The sequence below is a fragment of the Bacillus rossius genome, chromosome 1 (genome assembly GCF_032445375.1).
Source record: "Bacillus rossius redtenbacheri isolate Brsri chromosome 1, Brsri_v3, whole genome shotgun sequence".
Taxonomy (NCBI): domain Eukaryota; kingdom Metazoa; phylum Arthropoda; class Insecta; order Phasmatodea; family Bacillidae; genus Bacillus; species Bacillus rossius.
The window spans coordinates 306,875,612-306,902,084 of record NC_086330.1 but is presented as its reverse complement, the minus strand read 5'-3'; the positions used below and the strand labels follow the sequence as shown (position 1 = coordinate 306,902,084).

Sequence of the window (26,473 nt, the reverse complement as noted above, 5' to 3'; positions counted from 1 at the left end):
AAAGTAATGCAATTTATAAACACATTTTTGAATTTGTTATGTGCTTTTAAGTCACTGACTTACCAAACTCATAATATTAAAATATTGTGTTTCCATTTATGTTACAGGTCGCCTCTTTACACATCCCTCACAATACAAAACTTCACACACAAATTCAAACCCAGTATAAATTAATGTGCTGCCAAACAGTGAAATTTGCTGTAGAACAAAAAAGGGGCGCAGTTCCTGGAATCTACGAGCACACAGCTACATAGTAGATGGCCACACGAATCACTAGTGGATGTATCAGAATATAGCTTGAACAAGTGGTAGCAGAGTGTGGTCGCAGGTAACAAGTTATACTCCACTGCAATGTGCGAGACGGCGGAAAAGAAGGCTTCGGGAGCGGAGATGGAAGGAGAGAAGGCCAAAGAGGCAGAGGGCGGCGAGATGCAGGCATGGAAGGGGATGAGTTGGCGTGAACGCTGCCGGTACCTGGTAGGAAACATTACAGTGGAGCCCATGCTGGCATGCTACATCATGCCCAGTGTGCTGGCCAGCCTTGCAACACAGAACCTCAACTTGGAGAAGGCGTGTCGCGTCAACCTGCAGTACAGCGAGGAGGTGTGCGATGCCCTGTCGGTCCGGGAAACAGCCAATTACACAAAGCAGGAGACAGAGGTGAGTTATGCAGCCTGCCATCTCTACCACAGTGAGTTATCACTGTTAGTAATGCAGTCTAGCATGTGGCCCAGTTTCCCAGAAGCTATTTACAATTATTATAGACTGTCAATGAAATAAATATCACATGTGGATTTGTTTATCAAGTTGGTTTTCATGTCTTGTCGACAACCATGTATCATTCAATGACACAATTAAGGAATGTTGGGTAAAACATTTACGATGGCTGATAGTAGTGAACCATTACAATATTTGCCTACAATGAAAATCACGACAGGATTCGAACCTGGGTCATCCCGAATGAGAGTCAAATGCTTTAACCCTCATTACCACTTTTGGAGCATAGATTTGTGATTTTTCAGCTATAAAGGTATCTACTTACTTATGACACTGATTTGCTATAGATTAATTCAGTGTCATGGAGGTAACAAAAAAGCCAGGGAGTTTGTGTATGCAATGTTTGCTGTGATAATAATTGAAGTCAAAATTTTAATAACCCAACTCCCTTCATCATCTGGATAGCAAAACATTTTTGTTCTTATTTATTTTATTGCTGATTCTTTGCTGATATGTTGTTAAAATGTTGTTTAACAATTCTCACTTAGTTCATAGCAAACTATTAAACAAATTTCTTGCATTAGTCTTTATGCAGCTACAGTTTGTTTTGCTAAACTTTATAACAGACACCCACTCCACGGACTGATAACCTTCAAGCTCCCAATCATTAGCATATCCACATTTTATGCATGGTATCCAACATCCTATGAGCAACCCCTGTAAGAATTATCGGCACTTGTGCTGGGTGCTGGGATGTTATGAGTTGTGTGTGGATGCAGGTACAACAGCTGGTGGCAGGCATGACGGTGTGGAAGACGATCCTGCAGAGCGCCATCCCCTCGCTGCTGATGCTGTTCATGGGCGCGTGGACGGACCGCCGTGGTCGCCGCAAGCCCTGCATGCTGCTGCCCATCCTGGGCGAGTTCCTCACCTCCATAGGCCTCATCCTCTGCACCTTCTTCTTCTTCGAGCTGCCCATGGAGGTAGGCTTGTCAGTCATGGCCTAGCAAGCCCCGCCACTTGTAGCTCGGTCAAGCTTGATGAATGTGGAACACACTTGCAATCAGCAAACCAACTGTGACCTTTAAAAACACTGAGAGAAAGCACTATTTATTTAAATAGATCTAACCAAATATGACTTTTGCAGACAGTTGTCTGACTGTAAATATTTTATTAATTTGTCTTTATACATGGTGGAATGGGAATCTTTATTAAAGCTTGTCTTATTAATCTTCTAGCAAGCTGTTCGTGCGAAGATTATAAACGCTGATTCCATCATTTTAAGTCTGTTATTTAACCCTCAAAACCATGACGGCCAAAATTTCGATTTGCAGTAATGTCCAGTAAGACAATTATGCATCTTTGTTATAGATTATATAATTCAGCTTATACAGGTGGAATTTAGATAGCTTTGTTTGCAAACTTAAGGACAGTCAGTAATCTTACTTACTCTATTTGTCTGATTTGCACTTATGATTCTAGACAATTATACACAGCCCGACTCTTGGCTCTCTCTTTCATACCATAAACTGTATGTTTAATATCAAGTTTACTTAGCTGAGTTATGAAAGTGACTTGATATAAAAGTTTTAATATCCTCCTAGAAAAGTAGAACCCAGTGAAAACACTACCTATTGTGTGAGTTATTTATTAATTTAATGATTTCTTACATAATCGTTGTGCCATTACATTTTTATACTTTTCACCGACAATAAACTGTAATTGGTACCATTACTTGTTAGTTTATAAGCACATTATGTGAGTCTTCAGGTAATCAGGCATGACAACAGAGTAGAACATAAAATTTTCAGATAGGATAAACCACATACTCAGGATCGCAAGAAAGTGGCAGCCATGCATGATGCGTGATAGATGCAAGATAACTACAGTCCACGAGTATGGCCTAATAATAGTGCAGGGTTGTGCCCATAGTGAGGGCAACTGGATGCTGAGGCATCGCATTTCTTGAGCATTACAACATGTGTGACCCAAAAAAGAAGTACTAAAATAAAAATATCATACGGAAAGTGACCTTATGGCTCTGACTCATGCACCACATTGATAATTTTTCTCGTTTTTTCATCATTAATTTTATTTAATGGCTTTTCCTAAAATTTTAACTCGATACCTCCCTTACATTTGTTGTTCTGCCAAAAATAATTTCAACAGATATTCACTTAGTGTAATATCATGGATGTAAAAAGGTGTGTGAGACCTAGCTATAAGGCAAGGGCGTGTATTTACGTTTGTAAGCCCGTAGGCTGGTTTTATCACGCTAGTATGTGCTGATTGAAGCTCATCCAACACCATAAAAGCGCTGTGATACCCGACAGCTCAGAGCACACCAAGAACCAACACAGCACAGAGAAGGCCTAAAACAAGTTAGATTGTGTTTAGACCCTACCAAGCCCACACCGACAGTTCTCGAAATACTGTAGCTCCTTAATTTACGGAGAATAATGGACTTGCAGTATCACAGTATCTGAGTTCGCATTGGCCCATTCCACAGTGAGAAAACACCTCTCTCCAACTGCTAAAAATATTAATTAAAATGTGTAAAACACTGACATGGTTTGTCGAAATATAAGTCAAATTTTTCCCACGAAAGACAGGTGTATCTGTACATTATATTAATCAATTAAATTGCGCACTACAACATTAACATACCTTCTTCAATGACAGCATGATAATAGTGCATCACTGTGTACATGGATGAAACAAGGGTAGCAATTGTCTAACTAGAGGAAAACTTTACATTACACCTGCAAAGGATGTGGAACGTAGCCCCAAGTTGTTGTGTTAAGTGAATGAATGTGAGAACCCGAGAAAATACCAACGATCAAATTTTTCCATGCAGCGAAAATCAATTAGCCATTATATTTTTACATTTTAGTAACTGATCCTTACTATTTAAGCTTTGCCCCCCCCCCCCCCCCCCGGTAGATACAGTGGGTGCCGAACTGGATCTCAGTACTCTCCAGAAGTCATATTTTCTAAATTTTTGTTAATAAAAACCTGGTGTTAACATAAAGCTCCACACGCAAAGCAGCATGTGACGCCCTGGGGATGTGCGCAGGTGGCGGGCGTGGTGGAGGCGCTCTTCCCCGCTATCACGGGTGGCTGGTTCACCATGTTCATGGCCACCTTCAGCTACATCGGCGATGTCACCTCCAAGGAGATGCGTACCCTCCGCATCGGTGTGGTGAATGTGTTCGTGTCGCTCGGAGTGCCAGTCGGCATGGCGCTCAGCGGCGTACTGTACCGGAAGATCGGCTTCTACGGCATATTCTCCATCTCGGCCGTGCTGTATGTGATGAGCTTCTGGTACGGTCTGCTGGGAATCAAGGAGGAGGCCAAGCCACGGCCACCCAAGGAGGTCGACGGCAAGGCCTGTGGCTTTTTGCGGGACTTCTTCGACATAGGCCACGTGGCCGAGACGTTCCGGGTCGCCTTCAAGAGCGGCAAGGACCAGCGGCGCATGCGCGTCATAATGCTCATGGTGGCCTGCATGGTCATCATCGGCCCTCTGCACGGTGAGTACACCACCTTAACATCCTCAACTAGCTGTGCATGAGGTCTGTAGAGGTCACGTCAAGAGGCCTGCAACCCGGGAATGCATGCTGTCCATTATCGCATGGCACATACTCTTTCTTATACTACAATGTGCAGTATTCCACCTGAGGTCGGAGTTCAACACAATACATCATGGGGTCAGCTTGAACAGTGCATTCCAGAAATATATAAACATTTAAAAATTGGCTTCATACAGCCAACAACTATACAAATTTTATCTTGGCATAGCCTCCGTTCCTTTATCGATAGTGGATTAACATATCATCAACATTAAGCAGCAACAGTTAAAATTGTAGGTGTAATATTACACTAACATCGGTGGAGACACTGATGCCACATAATTTCTGTGTTTAGTTACAGAATTTATCTTACAGTGTTGCCTAAACTGAAGCCACATAGTATTGGTATGCAACATTACATAAAGGTAATTTGTGAGTTACCGTTTCCAGATCGTCATTGCCAAACACTGCTCCATTAAGGTAGTGCGGCAAACACCTGCCTTTGTGAAGTGGAATCCAGGATCTAGGTTGTTGTACTTCCGCGCTAATTGCAACAGCTTCCTCAGTATTCGGAGGAGGCTCGCTATTTGATCACACGCTGGAAGGTGTTATAGTGAAAAAGCCCTCCATGATGTCCATCTCAAACTCCAGCCTGTATATTGCGTCTCCAAAATTTAAACAACTATACTGTGTCTCATATTGTTAAATACGATGGAACGAAAACTTATAATATAATCAGTAACGAATGGCTTGGTAATGTTACTTAAACTTTACAGATTAACGGTACATTTCCAGCTCTTTATAGTCATGTGCTTCACTTACGTCGTGATTCTTTCAGCCTGGCCTGTACCAGAGTGCCTAATGTGCACAGTGGGAGAGCTGGAGGATCCATTTGAATTAACGAAATACATAAACATTTAACCTGTACAGATAGCTGCAGAAATCTTACATTCCCCGTTCCCCATCCCTGATCACTGCAGGTAAGTAGTATACAATATTATTTCCTGGCCCCGGGTCTGGGTTGAGGTGTTAGGTGACGACCGCCATCTTAGATTGTAGTGTCACGACCGCCATCTTAGATTGTAGTGTCACGACCGCCATCTTGAATGACTTTGAACTTTGATCTTGGCATATAGACATCACGCCGGTATTCTCGGATGACCTTGACGTTTAATCCTGACCTTCAAAATCCGCAAAAACTAGTTTACATTTCACGTTTTTAGAAACCTATTTCACCAAAAATCTCAAAAAAAAATTCTGAAAATTAAAAAAATAATAATTTTCCATCAAAAAATTAAAATCTCAAAATATTAAATTCCACATAGTATTTTTCCATAAAAATAACTACATAGCCTAAAAGAGGCTTAAGTAACCTTAATATTTAAATTAAAACCTTTGAGGCGATGATTTATTTCCTTGATCTTTGACCTTAGCCTTGAACCAACCCACGAAATTGGATTCCGCTAATTTGGATTCTGGAATGTTCCTTCATTATCAAATTTGTCATCTTGGATTATAGAACAATCCGCCATCTAGTTTTCTGTAACTTTTGCCATTTTTAATTATGGCATTCCGTTTGCCATATTGAAAATCCACAATTATTATCCCCAAAATAAAAAAAATAAAACCAATAAAAAATTAAAAATAACTATTTAATACAATTTTATAAACAAGACTTTGGAGTCCACGGTTAAATTCCTGACGAACTCACAAAGGATATATTACGCTAACCAGTATGACGTATTGTCGATCATCTTGCATTTACAATTTTGTTTTCATCTGCTAGAGTTTGCTTGCCACTATAAAATAAAGTAGCATCTTAATGGGAAATGAAAAACAATCACACCAAATTCTAGTCGCCTCCGCGAAATTGAGAACGATATAAAAGCATTTGAAGCTGACAAAATCGAAGACTGTGACGAAGCTTTGCAACTAAAACGATGGAAACGACGTGTTAAAATAAATATTAACAATCCTGACCATAGTTATGATAATGATGATCACTGGGATGAATACGATTTTAATGAGACTAGTCTTAAAATAGAAGATTCTAGAGATTTTATAAATATTAGTAATAAACATGTAAGGAATGTGAAAGCAGTAGAAGTTATTGATTACACATCTTGGGAAGATCCTAACATATTTGTTCTGAATTCTACTTTAAGATTTAGGAGTTCCGCTGTATTCACAAAATGCTGAAAATTTATCCATCACCAAAGAAACATTGACTACATCCATGAAATAAGAGATGCGTGCTACTTACAATGTCTGCATGTGTGTAAAATTAAAAAATATATAAATTATATTTTTGAATTAAAAAGTGTTTTATTCCTCGTAACCTAACTCCTAGCTTTAGGCTGTATATATTACTACCATCAATAACTTATAAAATGGATCGTAATGAGAAATCCATTAGAGCCATTGAAGCCAGTTGGAGCCAAATGTGGTTGGAATCAGTTGGAACAATTGGAACTATTGAAGCCAATTATAGCCAAATAAAGTTGGAGCCATTAAAGCCATTAGAGCCATTGGAGCCATTTGGAGCACATGAAGCAATTTAATAATTTGGCGCTATTGAAGCCAGTTGGAGCATTGAATCCATTGTAGACAGTTGGAGCTGTTGGAGTAATTGAAGCCATCGAAACCAGTTGGAGCAATTGGAACATTTAGTTAAAGCAGTTAAAGCAGTTGGAGCCATGGCAACTATTGGAGTCATTGGAGCCAATTGGAGCAATTGAGGCAACGAACGAATATGATTTGTGAATATTTTTTATCTAAAATTCGTACAATTATTCTATAACAGTAAAAATAATAATACTAAAATTAATTAAATTGGTCCATATTTTGAATTACATATTATACTAGTCACTGTGAGTACCTATTTAAGAAAGTACTAGACTTTTGGGTTCGCAGTACGCCTGGCACTTTGACAGAGTGAAAATTTACTTTTCCTATTACATATCTTAGAATAGATTTTGTGTTAAGGGAAACAGCATTACCTTTCAATTTCAATGGATTAAGATTCATCTTCATCGGAGATACTGATGTCAACGATGCCAATAATGTCAGATATCTCGCAGGTGGCAGCTTCAACAAAGTCTTTGGTTTTAACAGTACAGATGACTTAAACGAGCTTAGCGTAGAGAGGAAACCGTGATGTATGTGACATCAACATTGGTAAATTAATCGCCGATTACCTAGGGAGTTGCACCAACTTCTTCCGAACATCGATGTTGTTCAACGGCGGTAATACTCGTCGAAATGAGAAGAGATAATGTGCGAATAATACGCCTCGCAAAAATGTTTGGCTTTGTGAAAAACCACAGACAGTTTGCTAGAGAAGATAACATGAAAATACACCTGAAGACAGACTAAGGCCGTGCTCGGAAACAAAGTAAAGGTTTCAGCACAACAGCGTTGCATCGATGCGCTGAAGGGTGCACCCAAACTTGGCGAATTTTGAAGACCAAGGAAAATGTCATGTTCAAGGTCATCAGAGATGGTGAAATGTCAAATTCAAAGGTCAGTATCATCCAATATGGCAGCTGCGATGCCACAATCTAATATGGTGGCCGCCACAGAACAAAACGACCCAGACATAGGGCCAGGATATACTATTATATACTACTCGGTGGTGTATTTAAAAACAATCCCCTGGACCGCTGTGTTGTTTCCATTGATAGTCCCGCATGCAGCTACTTCCCGTCCTGCACAAATGTAGTGAGCTGGGACTTGTAGCAACTGAGCGAAGGTTCTGAACCAGCAGTGGCGACCCAGCAGAGTACCTCCCAGTTACATGGGAAGTACAAATTGAAAAATTAAAAAAAAAATCCCTGTTCGGCACAGTCTACAGGCGTAAGTAGATTTCGAAGTACCTTTTTTTTATATTTTTGAAATCTTTTCTAAACTCCTGGATCATTTTAAGAACTTAATTTAGCCGACATATCATCCTATATGTTCGTCAATATTCAAATGAGATTGATTTAACATTTTCTCATATTCCTAGCAGCGAAAATATTTTTAATGTAGTTAACTTAATGCATCCAGAATTTAATGTCTTAACAAATTTCATAACATGCCTAGTAAGGTAGTCATGTAATTAATTTTGATCTTCAAACCCTATTTTTCATCCCTTGCACTAATATTTGGTCATATAATTTTTTTGGACAAATGTTAAAGGTAAAACAAAGATAGTTAATAATAAATTCCGACGAATTAAACACTATTTTTTTTTAATTTCAACCTTTTTTTACGGTAATAGTTCTTTTCATCAAATATTGTTCCAGCCAAAGGTTTTAGTTAAAGTTTATGCGTTTTACAATAAATTGTAATGTAAATGAAACTAAATGTATTAAAAAAATAATGATAATTGGTTTTCTATCCTTGTTATTTCTACCCTTTGCATTAATGGTTTTTTTATTATCAAAAATTGTTTCAGACAAACGTTTTATGTAAAAATTATTAAATCTACAAAAAATTGGAAATGTTTTGATTGTGAAGCTACTAAGGGAGTCATTTATTATTTTTAAATTTCGCCCTTCATTTTTTCAACATCTTGCAGCAACAGTTCATCTAATCGAAAATTGTTCCACACAAAAGTTTTAAATTAAAATTATAATATTTATACAACATTAGTATGAATTCGATGTTGTGCCTTCAAAGCGAATTATGTTTTTTTTTTTGTCCTCCAATCCTTGTTTGTTCTACCCCTTGCAATAATGGTTGGTCGTATAAAACGTTATTCTGACGAAAGTTGTAGATAATAATATACAGTGAAATAGAATGGATTTAACAGTTGTCATGGTATAAAATTATGATTTTTATTTAATTCTACCCCTTTATTTTTCAACCCCCTGATAAGATTAATACACAATGTATACGATTTAGATTTTTTGCCTACCAAGAGAGTTGTGATTTTTTGGTCCGCCAACCCTTGTTTTTTTACCCCTTGCACTTATAGTTGGTCGTATATAATATTATTCAGACAAACGTTGTAGTTAATAATGTAAGATTTTGCAGTAAAATAGAACGGATTTAATGGTGTGCTTGGAACGTAAATTATGATTTTTTTTTAATTCTATTCGTTATTTTTTCAACCTCCTGTAGCAATGGTTTGTCTTATCAAAAATTGTTCCAGACAAAAGTTTTAGGTAAAAATTATAAGATTTACAAACAATTTCAACGGATTTTATAGTGTAGCTACTAAGGGAGGTATGATTTTTTTTAAATTTGTACCCTTATTTCTTTTCAGCCCCTTGCAGCAATGGTTCGTCTAATCAAATTTGTTTCAGGCAAAGGTTTTAGATAAAAATTATAATATTAATACATAATTTATAAAAAATTGATGTTATTCCTACGAACAGAGTTATGACTTTTTTTTTGTTCGCTAACCCTTTTTTTTGACCACTTGCAGTTGGTCGTATCAAAAACTTAGACAAAGGATTTTGGCATTATTCGTTCAAACGTATGTGATAGGTATTTTCCATATTACGGGAGTTATAACGATTTTTATGGGGTTTTTTTTTTTTACTTACTCCATTTCTACCCCTTTGGTCGGATATTGCACATTAACGAACTCGACCAAGATTTTCCACTATTAGATTTTATGTATCAGTTTGGAAGTGATTTGAGAAAAATTGCGACAGTTATCGTGTCCCCAAAATTGTGATATATATATGTATATAGATATATAAATAAAAATATATATTTATATGAACAGTTGGGTTGACGATGGTTTTGGGGTCTATGGACATGAAAAAAAAAACTATATAAAAATTTTCCGGAAGTCGCACTATGGTGACAGTTACGAAAGATAGTATTTCTTTGAAATCTACCTTTAAAAAACCATAGCTACTTAAAAGACTATTTTTAAGCATTTCTGAAGCTTTGAAATGTAAAAATATTGTATTGTTTAGAATACAGAGGCACTAAAAAAAATGTACACTTACACATTAATAAATATCGCAAGCTTTCGCGGCCATGTTCTGATGTTGCCTGGCTTCTGGGTTGTAACCGCGTCGAAGGCAAAAATATCACCGATGTTTCGGTCGACGTTGCAGTCGCCATCATCAGGAATCAGTATTGATTTTATTTCCTAACCTAAGTTTAAAACTAAGTGTGTTCCAGGTAGGGAAGACACTGTGTGCGTCTCAGGCCGAAGTCTATACGCTCTACTCATGCTAGGTTTAAGTCATGCAGGAAGGGTAACATGGATCATGTGTTAGGAGGGGGATTGGCCAGCCATGGCAGCAATTGTCACCATGACTAACTCCCCTCACTTCTTAAATCTAAACTAAAAACTAGATAAGCTGCGCCCAGGTAAAACCTGCATAGACAAAGGGACCCTGGGTTCTATACATGCATTAATTTAAAGCAGGTTGGTTACGGAAACAAAGGGATAGTTCAGGATGAAGAATTGGACAGAGTAGAAAGAGTCTACCATGCGGGTGTTGGGCTAAGTCCGCATTGTGTTGGGGTGGCGCTGGTTTTTTTGGGGGCGACTTTGTGTCGTTTCCCACCAGGCTGCCAGCCAGCCTATACATTAGTGGACTCATATAAATTAATTTATATAAATAAACATTAAAATTTAAAAAAAAATTGTTTGGTTACATTAATAAATCGCGAGCTGAAGCGTCGGGTCTTACTCTAGAGGAGATAGAGCATCAGGTCGCCTGTCGCTGTCGGCTCTTTGCGAAATTATCCCGTCTGTCATTGTTCGACCCGAACCACAGCTTCTACGCTTCAGAAGCTACGTGTTATTTAATTAATATGTAGGTCGCGAGTTGGTGCGTCGGGCTACACTCAGGAGTGATTAGAGCTTCAGGTTGACCGAGTTCGGTTAGAGAAATTATCCAGTCCATCGCGAGGCCCTAATCTTAACTTCCACGCATAAGTCGGCTACGGTAGTGGTATGAGAGGAACACTAAAACTAAGTTTAACTAAATTAAAATCTAGTTTAAGTTACATGAACTGCCAGCATACATGTGTGTAGTGCGCTGGTATGTTGTAGTACAATTGCAATACAATTTGACGCACAGTGCCATTTCCTGCGCTAAAGCATAGAGCAGGTTTTTTTCCGCCAGTCCGCATGGGCACCGCCGGGGCCGTCAGGCGACTGAGCTACGCTCGGCGTGCGCAGCTAGTTTTGTTGAAGTGTGGTCGAGCGCATAGCGCTGTGATTGGCCGGCAGACTGCTTGACCAATCACGCGGCACTACGGCGGGCTGTGAGCCAGAAGGGATTTCGGGCGTTTGAACCTCTTATCCACGTCCGGGTCATAATTCTGAGAGAGGAAACATGTGGGTTTAAATTATTTACACATTTGTCGTAAAAAGCTTGTGTTGTTCGGATATAGAAGTCTTGCAATGTGTCTGAGTCGGTTTCGCGATGCAATGCTTCTAGTGGGCAGTACCTTGAAGCGTCTGTAGCGATTCAAATACATGTATTCTGAATTAGCTGCAGTATTAATAAATGTGTATTGGCTGCAGTTGCCCAGACAGGGGCTGCGTACGTTATTATTGGGCGTATGAGCGCTTTGTAGAGGAGTAAGCCATTTTTAACTGTGCCCCCACATCGTCTACTCATTACAGGGTATAGTGTGCTTATTCTACCCTGAGCCTGGCCTCGCTTGGTATCAATATGATGACGCCAGAGCAGTTTTCTGTCCATGTAGAAACCTAAGTATTTTACAACGTCTTTATGCTGGGTGTGTTCGTTAAACAAACGTATTTGTGGCCTGTTATCGGCAGGCGGGAGGTTTTTTTGCGTGTAAACACAATAGCTTCTGACTTAGTTGTGTTTACTTTAATTCTCCAGGTCGTGCACCACTGTTCAAAGGCAGTCACTGTGGCATGTAGTTTGTTGGTGGCTAGCTGAATGTTGTGGGACCTGCTATACAGTACTTTGTCGTCTGCATAGCAGCCTGTGTTCACTAAGCGATGCGCAGTGCGCGGCATGTCGCTAACATACATGTTAAAGAGAATAGGGCCTAAGATGCTGTACTGTGGCACGCCTGCTCTTATTTATTTTACATAAGACGTGACCCCTTCAGTTGACACTCTGAAGGTTCTGTCTGCTAGGTAGGATACGACTAACTTGATGTAGCAGTCCGGGAACTCTGGTAGAGTTTGTTGATTAGCCCCGCATGGAATACTCTGTCAAGGATTTATGTACATCTAGGAATGTGGCAACGACATATTCTTGGATATTAAATGCACCTGTCACTCTTCAGTTAGGCGCACTTATTGGTGTATGTTGAATGAGTACTGCGAAAGCCTAACTGTTCATTAGGCATTAAGTTGTGGTCATGTGTGTGGCGATTGAGTCGGTGTAGCATTATGCATTCAGCGACTTTCGACACAGTACGTAGTAGGTTTATTGGCCTGTAGTTCTGGGGCAGGGCTTTCTCCTTGTCCGGTTTGTGGAAGACTATAACGTTAGCTTCCTTCCACTAAGAGGGGAAAATATTTAGTCTTAGCATTGCGTTTATGCATTCAGCTAGATATTCTAGGGCCTCGTCCGGGAGATGTTAGAGAACAACAGCATGTATGCTGTCATTCCAAGGGGCTTTTTTTATAGCTCGCTTGACTTCCTGGGCTTGTGTTAGCAAGGGCTCGGAGACTGTGGGTTGTTGCAGTTTTAAACGAAGTTCGCGGTAAATTTACGCTGTGAATTGCCTGTTACAAGGCTGCATGTTTGGCTGGAAGGCTTTTTCCAAGACATCAGCGAAAACTTGCGCCTCGTCGCAGGATTGGAAAATTAATCCAGTATTTGTTTGGAGGGGCGGAATTGTTTCAGATTTATTCAAAAATCGTCTCGTCATACTCCAGGTGCTAACGTCCTGAGTGTTGAGTCGTGCGATTTAACCTCATTTTCTGGAATGCACTGGCTGATACCATCCTGGATTTTTGCAGTCAGTCCTGTAATCGCGGAATCTATGTTTTCGGTATTTTCGATGCTAATTTCGGCCGCATCAGGGAGATGTATTGTTAAATAGTTTAAAATTTTGTCAGTCCCTAATTTTACGCGATGGGTTTGAGTCTAAACTACTTTAAACGAAAGAAGGCCCGTTTGCAAGCAGACATTATTGAGTCTGAAGCATGTGTAGAGAAACCCTCAAGAAAACCTCAGTTTTCCAGGAGTGTTGGGTTGTTTATCAGGTGTAATGCGACTAGAAATAAAATTATCGGAAATAAACAACGGTTCTACGAATTAAAAAATTTAATGAATAGGTACGCAAAAGCATACAGAAGGTCAAAAAATTTCTGTGTTGATTATATTTCCCGATTTTGTGAGGATAAAAATTTCTGATGGAACAGTGTCTATTATCGTACAATTGCAAAACCCATTTTGACTATTTTTAATGTATTTTATCTTCAGAAGGTCTGCAAACTGGTACGGTATGATTATTCCGTTTTTCTTGAAACTATGCAGATGGATATAGTTAATTATTTTGCAGTGGTTTTTGATAGATCCTTAAAGTTTCTTCATAAACTTCTTGAAAGTGTGTGTCCTTCGCAACAAGCAAGCATATATTCAGATTGTACCTTGCGACCACTTGTTAAAATAAGAGCGTTCCATTGTGGGCATCATTCATCTGACTGTTCTCCCGCTAAAGAGACACGGACCCATGCTGTTCGTGTCGCATGACCAGCCAGGCGAGGCACTTAACTATCAACCTGAACATTGTGTGCATTGTGATCTTGAAGGCCACTGTAAACACCTCAGCAAGCAATCGTTCACAACTTTCGAAATAACATTTTAGAAGGATTTTGAATATAGTAGTTAATATCCTCCATGGACTGCAAACATGGCATGGATTCTGGCATGCCCTTGTACAGGCGAGAACTACAGGGTCGACACACATAGACGTTGTTTGGACGCACCTCCATCCTGACATACGGTGAGCACAGAGCCTTTCGCTCAACCGCAAAGCGCGTGCAGGTCGAGATGTTTAAGATTTTGTAATTACTTACTGCAACAGTTATTAAAATGGTTATTTTGACAATTTCAAATACAATTTTAATATAAATTTGAAAAAAGTAACTGTCTTAATTATAATTGTGACAAGCTTCTGCTCTTTTCCAGGACCAACAAAAGTATAACTGTAAGATAAACCACAGCGAATACAGAGAATGAATGTATGGAATTTGTACCCTGGAGAGACCATACTTGGTGTTACCGTAACGTTCGTGTGAGTTCACGATTGTAAGGAACATGGAAAGTATGCCAGTAGACTAGCATTCCCATTCGTGGCGGAATAATTCTCCCAGATTCGTAAGTCAGTGCACAGAAATTGGGGACATTTCTCACACACTCACTAATAAATGGTGCTAAACATGTTCTGAATATATGTACTTGGCAACACATTACATATGTGGTACCCAAACTTTTATGTTCCCTTAGAAAACTAGTAACAGTTGACAAAAATAAACTTCAGTATATGATAGAAATAAAAGGAATGTAATGTTTATAGAAGGTTTCGCTTCCAATAGCAAATGAAAAAGAAAACTTGAGTAGACGGGCATCCAAAAGGAAACCACATTTATACCTCTCATGTTCTTCATGAGAGCTAAGCGAGAAAAATGTGAATAACATTCAAGATAGAGAAATAGCACTGCTAAGATCATTTACTAAACGTATCATATGAGAGAGAATTTTCAATACTCTGTCAAAATCTGTGATTCACACATAACTTAAAAGGTTACAACTTAGAACAGCCATAACTTAAACTATCGAAAAAAATCCACTTAACTTAGAATTTTCATAAACACACAGGCCATAACTTAGACAATTACAATTTAACTTAAAAAATCATAACTTAGGACTTTCACAGCTTAAAAACGCAGCTAATAACAATCACAGCTTATGAAGACCACTCATAAACACACTACACCCTGGCTTAAAAATGTCATAATTTAGCAACACAACATATAACTACCACAAGCTAGTACCTCATAACATGGAACTGGTATTACTTAGAAATGTCTATAGTATGTGTTTCTATGTTGTGAGAGCTTCCTTGAGTTTACCTTTAGCTAAAGAATACCACAATACCAAAACCGACAAACAACAGTTCCAAGGAGAGCAAAAAAAAAGCGAATTCGGTGTGGACTTCGGGTTCAAAGAAACCAGAAATACTCGCCTTTAAAAATTAAGAGAAATAATAATGAATATTTTTCCCCAAAAAAGATTTAGAGATAACTAAAGAAGTTCTTGTTTTTGAACCACTAACAAACAAACACGTAGGCAACTAAGGAACAATTTTATCGTCAAAGCGACAGTATTCTAGACTGTGGGCAAGTATTATACACAGGGATCATAATTGTTTCCTGTTGCACTTACGCAACCAGTTGAGATTGTAGCCACCATCAAAAACACGTGCTACAAGAGTTTCCTCGGTGAATGTGTGGCTAGTCTTCTTGAAGGACAGCATCAGGAATGGTGGGTTCCGATAAAGTCATGGACTGGCAGGCCTCGTGAACCGGTAATACAGCGAACGAAGTGACCTCGTCGTAAAGAAGAGAGAGCTCAAAAAATGCAGTTACCAGAGTTACCCCCCTCCTTCGGCCAAGATCTGAGTCCCAGCCTGACACCAAGGTCTCTGACTCAGCTTCTCTAAAGCGCCAGAGAGAGAGTTCGGGATATTCAATGTTTCTCTGTCTACAGGAGCCAGATTTGTAACTCTCCCTGTTATACCTGTCGAGACAAGCATAGGCTCCCCTCATGGGCCAGAAATGATTGGTGTGGCCTCCTAAGCCATCGGGAAATGCATGTGCTATTTCATCACGACTTTGAGGTGGTTGGAGAGAAAAGCTACAACAAGAGGTTGAGGCAACACATCCTGGCATCGCTGCAAACCTGATAACCTGAGATTGACTCAAAGGAAAACCCTGCCAATTGGTACCTCAAAGTGTCTACCCAAGTATAAAACATTTCTGGCACCCCTCAGAAAACCCAGAGAACCCATGATCAGACCGAAGTGCATCCTACTTTTCTTATGTAACTATCCAGGGTAGTGCCAGTGCTGTTTCGCTGTTCCCTGCATCCGACCATTATTTGAGGGCGAGATTTAAGGCAAGCACTAAGCGATCAGACCCACCAACTGCAGTGCTAACCCTGTCCTTATGCAACCCACGTGTGGTGGAGGGAATCTCAGCGGGAAATCCTAGAGTCAACAATGGTCGCCCCGCACTACCCCCACACTTTTCGTGACACTTGCGGGCTTGTACGGCCTGTTAGCCCATGAGCTAACGTGGTAACTGCACCGATTCACGACACAAGTTCATCCCTGAGACAGAACCCGCAAGAGCAAACCATGAGATATTCCTCTGTCTTTGTCTCCCTGCAGCGTACAGCTTCCATGCCCCAGTCGTGACCCTTAGCAGTGCAGAAGCCATGCCAAGTCTAGTCATTGCCATGATGCATTTTGGCTCTTCACAGCGATCCAATACCTCTGGGGCCCAATAACTTGAAAACTGGGAACTCCCAGCCTCCCAGGCAAGGGTTCCGGACCATCTTTCTGGGAAGCGAGGGCAATTTCCACTTCACCAGATCTCTCTTTTCGACATCTGAGTATGTCGAGAAACGAATTTCTCGGCAGAGCTCACTTCTGTAAACACCTTTGATACCACTACGAAGAATTGGATTAATCTGCTGAGAGTCTATGAATTCACGTTTTTGCACCCATTCCGTGGGTCTGCTATATTCTGTCTCAAATACAGCAGCCAGAAATGGCTCCGGCCAGAATATCTGTTTTGTCACATCGCTGGGTTCTTCTATGCATATCTGTGTTATCGTCTACATTATCAGCTAGGTATCATTATTGGGTTCGTCTCTTTGTCGCTTTTTGTTATTGTTGCAACTTTCTCGTCGTTGTTAGCCCACCGTGTCTGTTAGTGTTGTAATATTTTTTCTGGATAATTTTTTCCACGGAATTCTCTGTGCTATCTATGTTTTAATTTTTGATATTGGTTGATTTTGGCTCATTTTCTATCTGTTTGCATATTAATATTTTCTGTGTGCCATTGAGGTCTCTTATGACAAACTATGTAACAAGCAATAGTGTATATACAAAAACAAATCTGAAATCAATCTTCTCTTTTGTCTTCTTTATTATAGTTTTTTTAGAAGCTTCTGTCTTTATGCTTTATATTCCTGATGTTTTGTTCCTCTAACTTTTCAATTCAAATATATTTTTTCTATTACTTCTTTATAATTGATACAATTAAATTATTATATACATTCATATTGAAATACTCTTATAATATCCAGATTGACAGAATGGTCATTATGATATTTATCTATATTTCCTTTTTGACTTGTGACCTGTAAACATTGCCCCCCATTGGCCAACTTTTAAAGGGTTGGGGGGGAGAAATGTCCAATATCTTTGTTTTCAAAATCAGTTCACTCTCAAGCTCAATTCGCAGTTCTGGCGAAAGAATGTACTCGTGGCAAAACAATCCTTGAACACAATATTCATAGTGAAACAGCCGCGAACACAACATCCACCATAAACGCGAAATAGCGCTTAGCTCGGAGTATAGGCAAGTACAGTGGGTAATTTTCCGAGAAAACAGTTGGCAGAAGTCATCAACCCACACTCACCAAAGATCCAGTTCCCAGCCTGACTCTAAGTTCCCTGACTCAGCATTCTCATCGCGCCGAAGAGAGAGGTTAGAAGTTGCCGATGGCAGAATTAATCACATCTCACTCATACAAGAGCTGGGTCCTAGCCTGACTTCAATGACTCTGACTCAGCATTATCACCGCACCGAATAAAGAGAAAAGAAAATGAGGCTGGCATAAATCATCAACATTCCTCTCACCAATAGCTACGAAGCCAGTCTCACTCGAACCAGGCACATACTTCAAGTATGTACTTACTTAAAGCATATTTATATGTATTATACTTGCTTGCCCAGACGGGGGCCGAACTGCATGTTAAAAGTTGAAAAAGCCAAACAATTAATAAAAAGGAAACGGATGAAAATAACCTACGTCACGAAGTTTTTTTTTTCTAGAGTAGCAGGATATTATAGATAGAACTAGATAATAAATGTAAGTATCATGGTGAAATTTATACTTCTCTCTATTTTTTTAATATCAGTACTAACATTAAAATAAGATACAAAAAGCATATTTATATTGTATCAAAAACATTTTAATAATAGCTACAATGATAATTAAGTCTTATTTATAAGTTACAAAAGAAGTAAACCCTCCTCCCCCCAATAAATGATTTTAAATAATCATAATGACTGTTGTGCAAGGAAAACCATCGGTCACAAAACCTACAAATATACAGTGCTTGAAATATTTCATAAGGGAACATAAAATCTACACGTATTTAGTGCACGAAATTATCAAAATGTAACACCACGAAATATCTATTTGGGCAAGAAAACTGCACATGAACAGACATCAACATTATTGCCAAAAATATCACAACTGTAACTCCAAATTGTGGCCTCGCTAACGTTAAACTCGGGGTACATATGCAATGACAAAACAACCTCTCCCCTCCCGCCTCACAGTTTCTTCCGTGTGTTAATCTATATGCCCTAGGTAAACCACAACATCCGAGGTGCAACTGAAATCTTCCAGAATGTTATTCGGTCGGTATTAAACTGACTTCATATGCGACAGTCGATATCAGGTGATTATTTCAGGTCATAGTCTATCTTCCTAATCCTTCAACTGTCAGGATGGCACCCATGCGTATATCCTAGTGAATATTTGTGCAAAATTCAAACAGCACACAGAGAAAATACATGTTGCGACTCTTTAAAAAAAATTGAAAATCTGTTTACTTAATATCTGGCTCATCCATTCAAAACCTGCCGACCCCTACCATAGGGATATCTCACGGCGACCATAGGATGTCCATGGGATATCCTAGGGACCATCAAATTATCGCATCCGGGATATACATCGGCTGTTTAAATGGGACGTCCGCAGGAAATTGGTGCAGAATTTTCATGGGTCATCCTTGAGGGATGTCCAAGGAGCGAAATTGCGTAATGTCCTTAGGGTGTCATGGATGTAGCCACACGTGTAAATGAGGGAAGGAGGTAGCTGCCATTAAATGTCCGAAAAATAAAAAGTATCCTGGTTAATATCACTATTTTTGGCATTTTTAAATAACACTAGTGATTTAAAGCAGCTGTTTTCTAGGGAGCACCAGACAGATGATGGACCCAATCTTATTTTCCTGTTATGGACCACTTCCTTTGCTATGGCCCAATGGATGGCCTGTATTGGACGTGTGTGTTAAATGTGTGTACAGAGCATGTACATGTTATCTAAGAGGCATAGTGCAATCAAGAACAAGAGATCAAATTTTGTCTAATTAGTAATTTTGCTCATGTAGATTGGCTACAGCATACTACAGTAAAACCTAATAGTATGCATTAAGCATGCGAGATAATAAATCAATTTAGAGATTTTTCAGACGTCTACACTTTGTGTAGAAAATAATTTTTGTGCATATAACGTATCTTTACAATTTAAAATAGGCTGCAGCTGCTTTACCTTGCGATACTTCACTTTTATTTCCTACTAGCTTAACAGAATAAAGCTTTGGAGCCTTCAAGTTTTTTCATACATATTGTTGATAAAAAGTATAACTCTCCTTAAAAAGCAAATAAATCAATATTGCAAAAATTTTTAAATAATTTGAAAAATTTTAGATAAAAGTTTTTAAAAAGTATAAAAAATATAAAGAAACGCAAGAAAAGAAATATTTTAAAAAAAACATACTTTTGATAGACAACCCAAAATAATTTAAGAATTTTAGAATGGAACTTTGCTCACAAAATTCACTTTATATTTCCTGTAACTAAGTGTACACTTGACATTTCTTATTTAAACGTGGTCCATGATTTATAAATTATAATATAAGCACTGTTTTAGTCTTAAAGTTGTTTTGAAACATTTTGGCACAATTAAAAAATAGCAGAAATTGACTATTAATTAAATTTATGTAGCTCGCAAAAAAAAATTCATACAACAGAAGAGAAATAATTGTAAACAAATGTTGACATATATGTATAAATAATTTATTCTTTCATGAAATTCACGCAAAATAGTACGATTAAAAAAATACACAGTGAAACCTCATAAATACTGCCAAGGGAAAAAAACACAATTGGCTGCTTATTCATTATCTTCTTCCACTAAAGACTGTAACTGGGGTTTCATCCTGCAAACACACACACACGTTCAATCCACAAATTATCTAAATTAGGAAGTGAATTAAAATAGCATTTCCATTATGAAATCACACCAAAGCATTAAAAACTCTAGCAGGAAAATCACACATTTAAACCAATGCAAAAAAAAACTACTTTAACAGGCTTAGGAACTCAATTATATGCGCGTATATGTGTGTATGTGTGTGTGTGTAGTGTGTGTAGGTGTGTGTGTATATGTAAGGTATTTGAGGATTATTTTTAATAAGTCACAAAGAATCATGCTTAGATTTTTATAGCTACTATGCCTTAAATTACTGACTCGCGACTGCCAAAGTCACAGAAGCAAGCTGGTGTGTTTACTAAGGTCTCCAAGCTATCTATCATATCCGAGCTAGTGGATGTTTTTTAGCTAGTTGATAGCTGACGTCTCCCAGCTAGCTGAGGTCTCCTAGCTAGTTAATGATTCCTAGATCGATAATGTATCCTCGCTAGCTGATATCTCTTAGCCGGCTGATATTATCTATATAGTATATTTCTCCTATCTACCAAGTTAATTGAGGTCGTTTAGCTACCTAAGATCACCTAGGTAGTTATTTGTGGTCTTATAGCTAGCTTATAACACCTAGTTAGCTGGTGTTTACTAACTAGCTGAAGCTTATATCTCCTAGCTAACTGATGTATCTTAGCTCTATGGGGTCTCCTAACTAACTGAGATTATTTATATCATCTTACTCTCTGATATCTCAAAAATATATCCGAAGTATTCTTTGCTTGCATTAGCCTATAAAGAGAGAGCGTGCGTTCTATTATTTGTAAGAAGTACACGCTAACACTTCTGGACGGATTTTAAAAATTCTTCCACTCTTATAAAGTTACACTGTTCCAAAAGACATGGGCTATTTTTTTATGCTACCGTAAGATGTAGCAATATTTGTAACTAAAACGGGAAAAAACAGCAAAATTGCCTGCTTTCTTGGCTTAAAATCATCAAATCTTTTAATGTCAAACCAACACGTCGTACATCACGTGCTATATTATATATCTCGCAAGAAAACATAAAATTCGGATCTTAATCCAGTTGATCTGCAATTATCTTCTACGTTTCTTCAATACCGTATTGGTTGAATAAATATGAATCCGAAAGTCAGATGCGAATAAATTATTTTGAAGTTGATATTAAGTTAGATGTATTTTATTATCTAAATTCTTAAAAGAAAACTTGCACTGTTAAAATCTTTATCTACCCGTCGAAGCCAGGGACCGCCGCTAGTTGTTATAAAACATAATGCTGTAAAATGCAAAAATTATGCAACTATAGATGCTTTGTCGTATGTGATTATTGACTTAGATTTATCTTTGTAATGTTAGCATCGATGATCTTTTTTAATACTCTAAAAGCCTTCGAATACCATTTTGCGAGACATTGGGTATTGCAGCCTCTCAGGTCCTGGCTCTCTCTACCCAGCGAGGCCAGGAGCGCATGGGAATAAAACCTTTTCCCTCGCTGTTTGCTTTCAAATATTTTACATTTTTTTGGTGGTTAATATAGATTGAGGATTTCAGGGAGGGGGAATACATCACCCTATCTTACCCTCTTGTAGACGCCCCTGAGTGTAACCAATTTCAAATAAAATTTATGTCCGAAATATAAACAAAAAAATTTTTAAAAAATTAAATTATTTCTTGTGCATCCAATTAAGGATGAAGTTAAACCACACATACATATAAATAATGGTTGAAAATTCGTGGTGCACACGTCAGGGGTGATAGAACACAACTACACAAGCACAAGTCACCACACAACTCAAGGTGAAGCGCTAGAGAGCGGTGCGTGCTGTGTCGTGACATGAGAGCAACAAGGCAGGAGAGGGGGAATGACAGCCCACACTTATTGCACGCCCAGCTTTCCTCCTGCAGCAAGCAGAGATGTTGTGATCGCTGAAAGGTTCTCGCATCTTGCACGCGACTTGTTGGAAAATGTTCACGGTACAATGATTGTACTCCCCTTGCATTGACGTCCACATATACCTCGCTGGAGACACACAGCACAGATGACAGTGGTTGCTGTGACCTGCGCGATTGTATTGTCTGCAGGAAACGGCACTCTAGCGCTTCATCGGTTGAGTTCCAAGCGTATATTGTAAAGTGACTTGTGCTTGTCTAATCGAACTTCATAGCCCACTAACGTGCGTCGAATGTCGAAAGTCATGCATACACAGGCCTTATTCTTTTGAGTTTTAACAACTTACAAGCTATAATATCAGCTACTTTTAACTCGGGCCTTGGAAGTGAACAGGTACGCGGAAAGCGGCTGAACCTGTCATGTGTCTCAGTCACGCGTGTTGTTTCAGGCGAGATGGCCGTCATGTACCTGTTCACGAGGTACCGCTTCAACTGGGATGAGGTGGACTTCAGCATCTTCTCCACCTACAGCATGGTCACCAACCTCATAGGTAACAGTGCCTTCCTCGTCCGTGCGCATGTCAGTCAACCAACACTAGCAGTGGCATGTGTGCTGTTGTTTTGAGAACACGTTTCTGGCAGTGGAATGATGTATAACTCAGAGAGAACTAACACACTTAATTTTCTTAATATTATGGTGCTCGGATGTTCTATTTCAATGAAACTCAGAGAATATGTTGTGTATACTTACTGTTGTCATTGTTTGTTTTGACTGGTGCATGTTTGTTGTGATGGATGTGTTCGTTGTGACTGATTATGCGTATTGTGACTAGTTTACGGTTGTTGTAACTGCTGCATGTTGAATATATGGTTGTTGTGACAGGTATATGTTGTTTGTTTTGACCGATGCATGTTTGTTGAGATGGGCGCATGCTTGTCGTGACTGTTGCTGGGCGCATGGCTGTGGTCGAGAGCAGCATGTGTTCTCGTGATGCACACGAGTGCCGGGTGTTGCAGGCACCATGATCTCGGTGGGGCTGTTCAGCCACGTGCTGAAGATAGACGACGCGCTGATTGGCGTCATGTCGTGCACCAGCAAGATCCTGTCCTGCTTCATGTACGCCTTCGCCACCACGGACTGGATGATCTACCTGGGTGAGCTGCTCCTCGCCAGTTTTGTATCTCCAGGCCGTGTGGACGACTGCGAGACGTGGACCTTGATACTGCAGTCAGGGCGACGCAACCTGCAGCTTAAACTTGCGCCACAAACTATAACAAATAATTACATATCATATGTTTCTGGTCATTTAATGACCACAAATACGGAAGCCACCAATGTTTTAAATTTTCGAAGTGAAACTTGTATGCGTTACGAAAATTCCGATCCCATTAGCTAATTGGTGGGGGAAACGGTAGATAAGGAGAAGGCAGGGGAGAGGTATAAATGACGCTGGATACTTGCACACTTACATGCTTGCACACTTGCATACTTGTACACTCGTATACTAGCACACACGTGCATACTTGTACACTCGTATAATAGCACACACGTGCATACTTGTACACTCATATACTAGCACACACTTGCATACTTGCATAATTGCATACTTGCACACTCTCATACTTATACACTTGCATACTTGCGCAATAGCATAATTTAGAGCTCGCATACTTATGTTTCCTATACCAATTAATATACATATAAAGCAAAAAATTTCACATCTGTCGCGCGTGGACTCTACAAACACATTTTTTAAAACTAAATGTTTTAGAAAGATAGTTTTAAATCAATTTTAACATTCTTTCGGGGAATCATTGTGCATTACAATTTTTTACAGATTTCACAAGATAAAAATATAGGAATAATAATACGATATCTAATGCAACAGAGTAATAATATTTCGAAAATAAAAATTCTGATTTTCATTTGAATAAAATCGCGCCCGTAAGCCGATGGAAATGAAATATATATATATTTTTTTAATAAATAAAACTACTGATGATTAAAAATATTTTATGGCTGTGAATTTAACTAATGATAAGAATTCTTTAATATTAATAATTGGAATTTTTTCTGATGGCCTATTCAAGTTGACTTTTCTTTTGGAATTTTAAATTTAAATCGTGATTATATCTTTCATCATTAATTTTTGGATCGATGCCTTGCTCTGGCTCGCATGACCATTAATCCTATTTATGATATAGTTGGCAACTAAATAATTATATGAGTTTTTTTATAAAATGGTAGCTCTATATATTACAAATACTGCAAAAAAAAAACATGAATTATGTATATTAGTAGCACTCTCACACAAGCCTTGTTTAGTGAATATTATTTCCTGTATCATATAGTGTAATTAAATGGGTTATTAAAGTTTAAGAAGTAAAAATAAATTTAAAAAATAATAATAATTTAATACAAATCTTTCGTGCACGCGAATTTTGCCGCACTTGTCGCACTCAAGTCACACCTGTGTCAATTTTTATTGGCTGGAAGATGAGTTAACTCGCGTTGCGTGGTGCATGTTTACTAAACAGTCACAGATGTACAGAGGAACTTAAACGTTAAACGAACATCTCAGACAGACAATACAATGTTTCATATTGGTTTCCGATATTAATATACATACAGAGTGTTCCATAATTCAACATCAAGCCGAGAACAGTTTATAGGCCAGTAAATTACGGTTCTGAATCAAACAAACCACAACATAAAAATTGTCGTAGTTTTTGAGTTATTGAGATTTTTTGAAGGGAAAAAAATATCAAAAATTACCACCTTGCACCAAATTATTAGATATCACAAATAAAAATAGTTTATAGGCTAGTAAAAAACGGTTCTGAATTCAAAAACCTTAAATTTTAGTGTCGTAATTTTTTAAATATAGGAATTTTAAAAAGTTTCGTTAATCCCATAATCTACATCGAATTATTAGATACCGAGAATAAAAACATTTTTCTACGCAATCATAAATAACCCTACTATTAATAACTATTCATAATATAAAATCAAACATGCTTAAGATGAGAGAAAAATCTTTTCCCGACTTGTGCGCAACAATTTTTAATGGGGTAAATGACTATTCACAATCCAAAAAAAAAATTATTTGCAAGTTATTTGCTTTAATGAACCAAATTTTCAAATAACTTTGTAAGTTAGCAATAAAGTGTGTGCTAGTGTTAATCGCTATATTGTTTCTCTTGTGCACTAGAACACGTTAGTGTCAACCATTACATAGTCAAGCTTCATATAGCCCACCTTCTTGTGGGACATCTTAGACCACCATATTGAAAATCCATAAATATCCCCTAAATAAACCGTGACGGATTTTAAATTTGTTTTTAATTACATACTAATGTATTGATTGATTTTATCGATTGTGGTCATTGGTTCATCTCTTCTCGGTGTTAAATATAATTAATGCTTTAAAAAACGTATTACAACTTCATTTTTTCTTTACATTTGACGAGCACATATTATCCACTATTCTTACTAAGAAGGCATTACTCTATACGACAACTGTCCGATTAAGTAAACTTACAGTCACTGCATCTACCCTAACCGGGCAAATACACATGTCATCAGTCCACTAATGTTGACCTCAGCGAGCGCCCAGAGCTATTTTCTGTGCCACGAAGCGCGACACTGCAAGCTCTAGCTCCATGTTTGAGACACAAGATGAGCCCTGATCCCTGAACTGCAACGTGTATGTGTGTGTTGCAGCTCCTATAATCGAGATGCTGAACGGAACATCCTTCATCGCCATGAGATCCATCGCCACGAAGCTGGTGCCCGCTGACGAACTGGGTGAGTAGCGTCGTCCCCTGGATGTGGGGGGTGTGAGGGGTGTGAGGGGTGTGAGGGGTATGAGGGGTATGAGTAGTATAGGATAGCCGGAGCTGCGCCAGGCTTCAGGCTGTGGTGACTGTGGTGACACCCGCCATCTTGGATTGTGACGTCACGGCGGCCATCTTGGACTCAAAAATTCCTCAAAATTCCTCAAAAATGACTCAAAATGACTCAAAAAATCCCTTTTTAAGAAAAAATTTCCCGTTTTCGAGGGGAAAAATTAGGATTTCGAAAAAC

General features: G+C 38.6%; 1 protein-coding gene across 1 annotated transcript in view; it reads left to right on the top strand.

Annotated features, from left to right (window-relative positions):
• Positions 1 to 26,473, top strand: part of LOC134527869 (probable peptidoglycan muropeptide transporter SLC46) — a 104,248-nt gene that overhangs the window by 57,915 nt on the left and 19,860 nt on the right. The window contains exons 2-7 of the mRNA XM_063360850.1: positions 108 to 660; positions 1,497 to 1,700; positions 3,794 to 4,250; positions 22,836 to 22,937; positions 23,404 to 23,541; positions 26,111 to 26,194. Of these exons, the coding sequence (XP_063216920.1) occupies positions 352 to 660; positions 1,497 to 1,700; positions 3,794 to 4,250; positions 22,836 to 22,937; positions 23,404 to 23,541; positions 26,111 to 26,194 (1,294 nt within the window). The 5' untranslated portion in view covers positions 108 to 351. The remainder of the gene's footprint in view (positions 1 to 107; positions 661 to 1,496; positions 1,701 to 3,793; positions 4,251 to 22,835; positions 22,938 to 23,403; positions 23,542 to 26,110; positions 26,195 to 26,473) is intronic.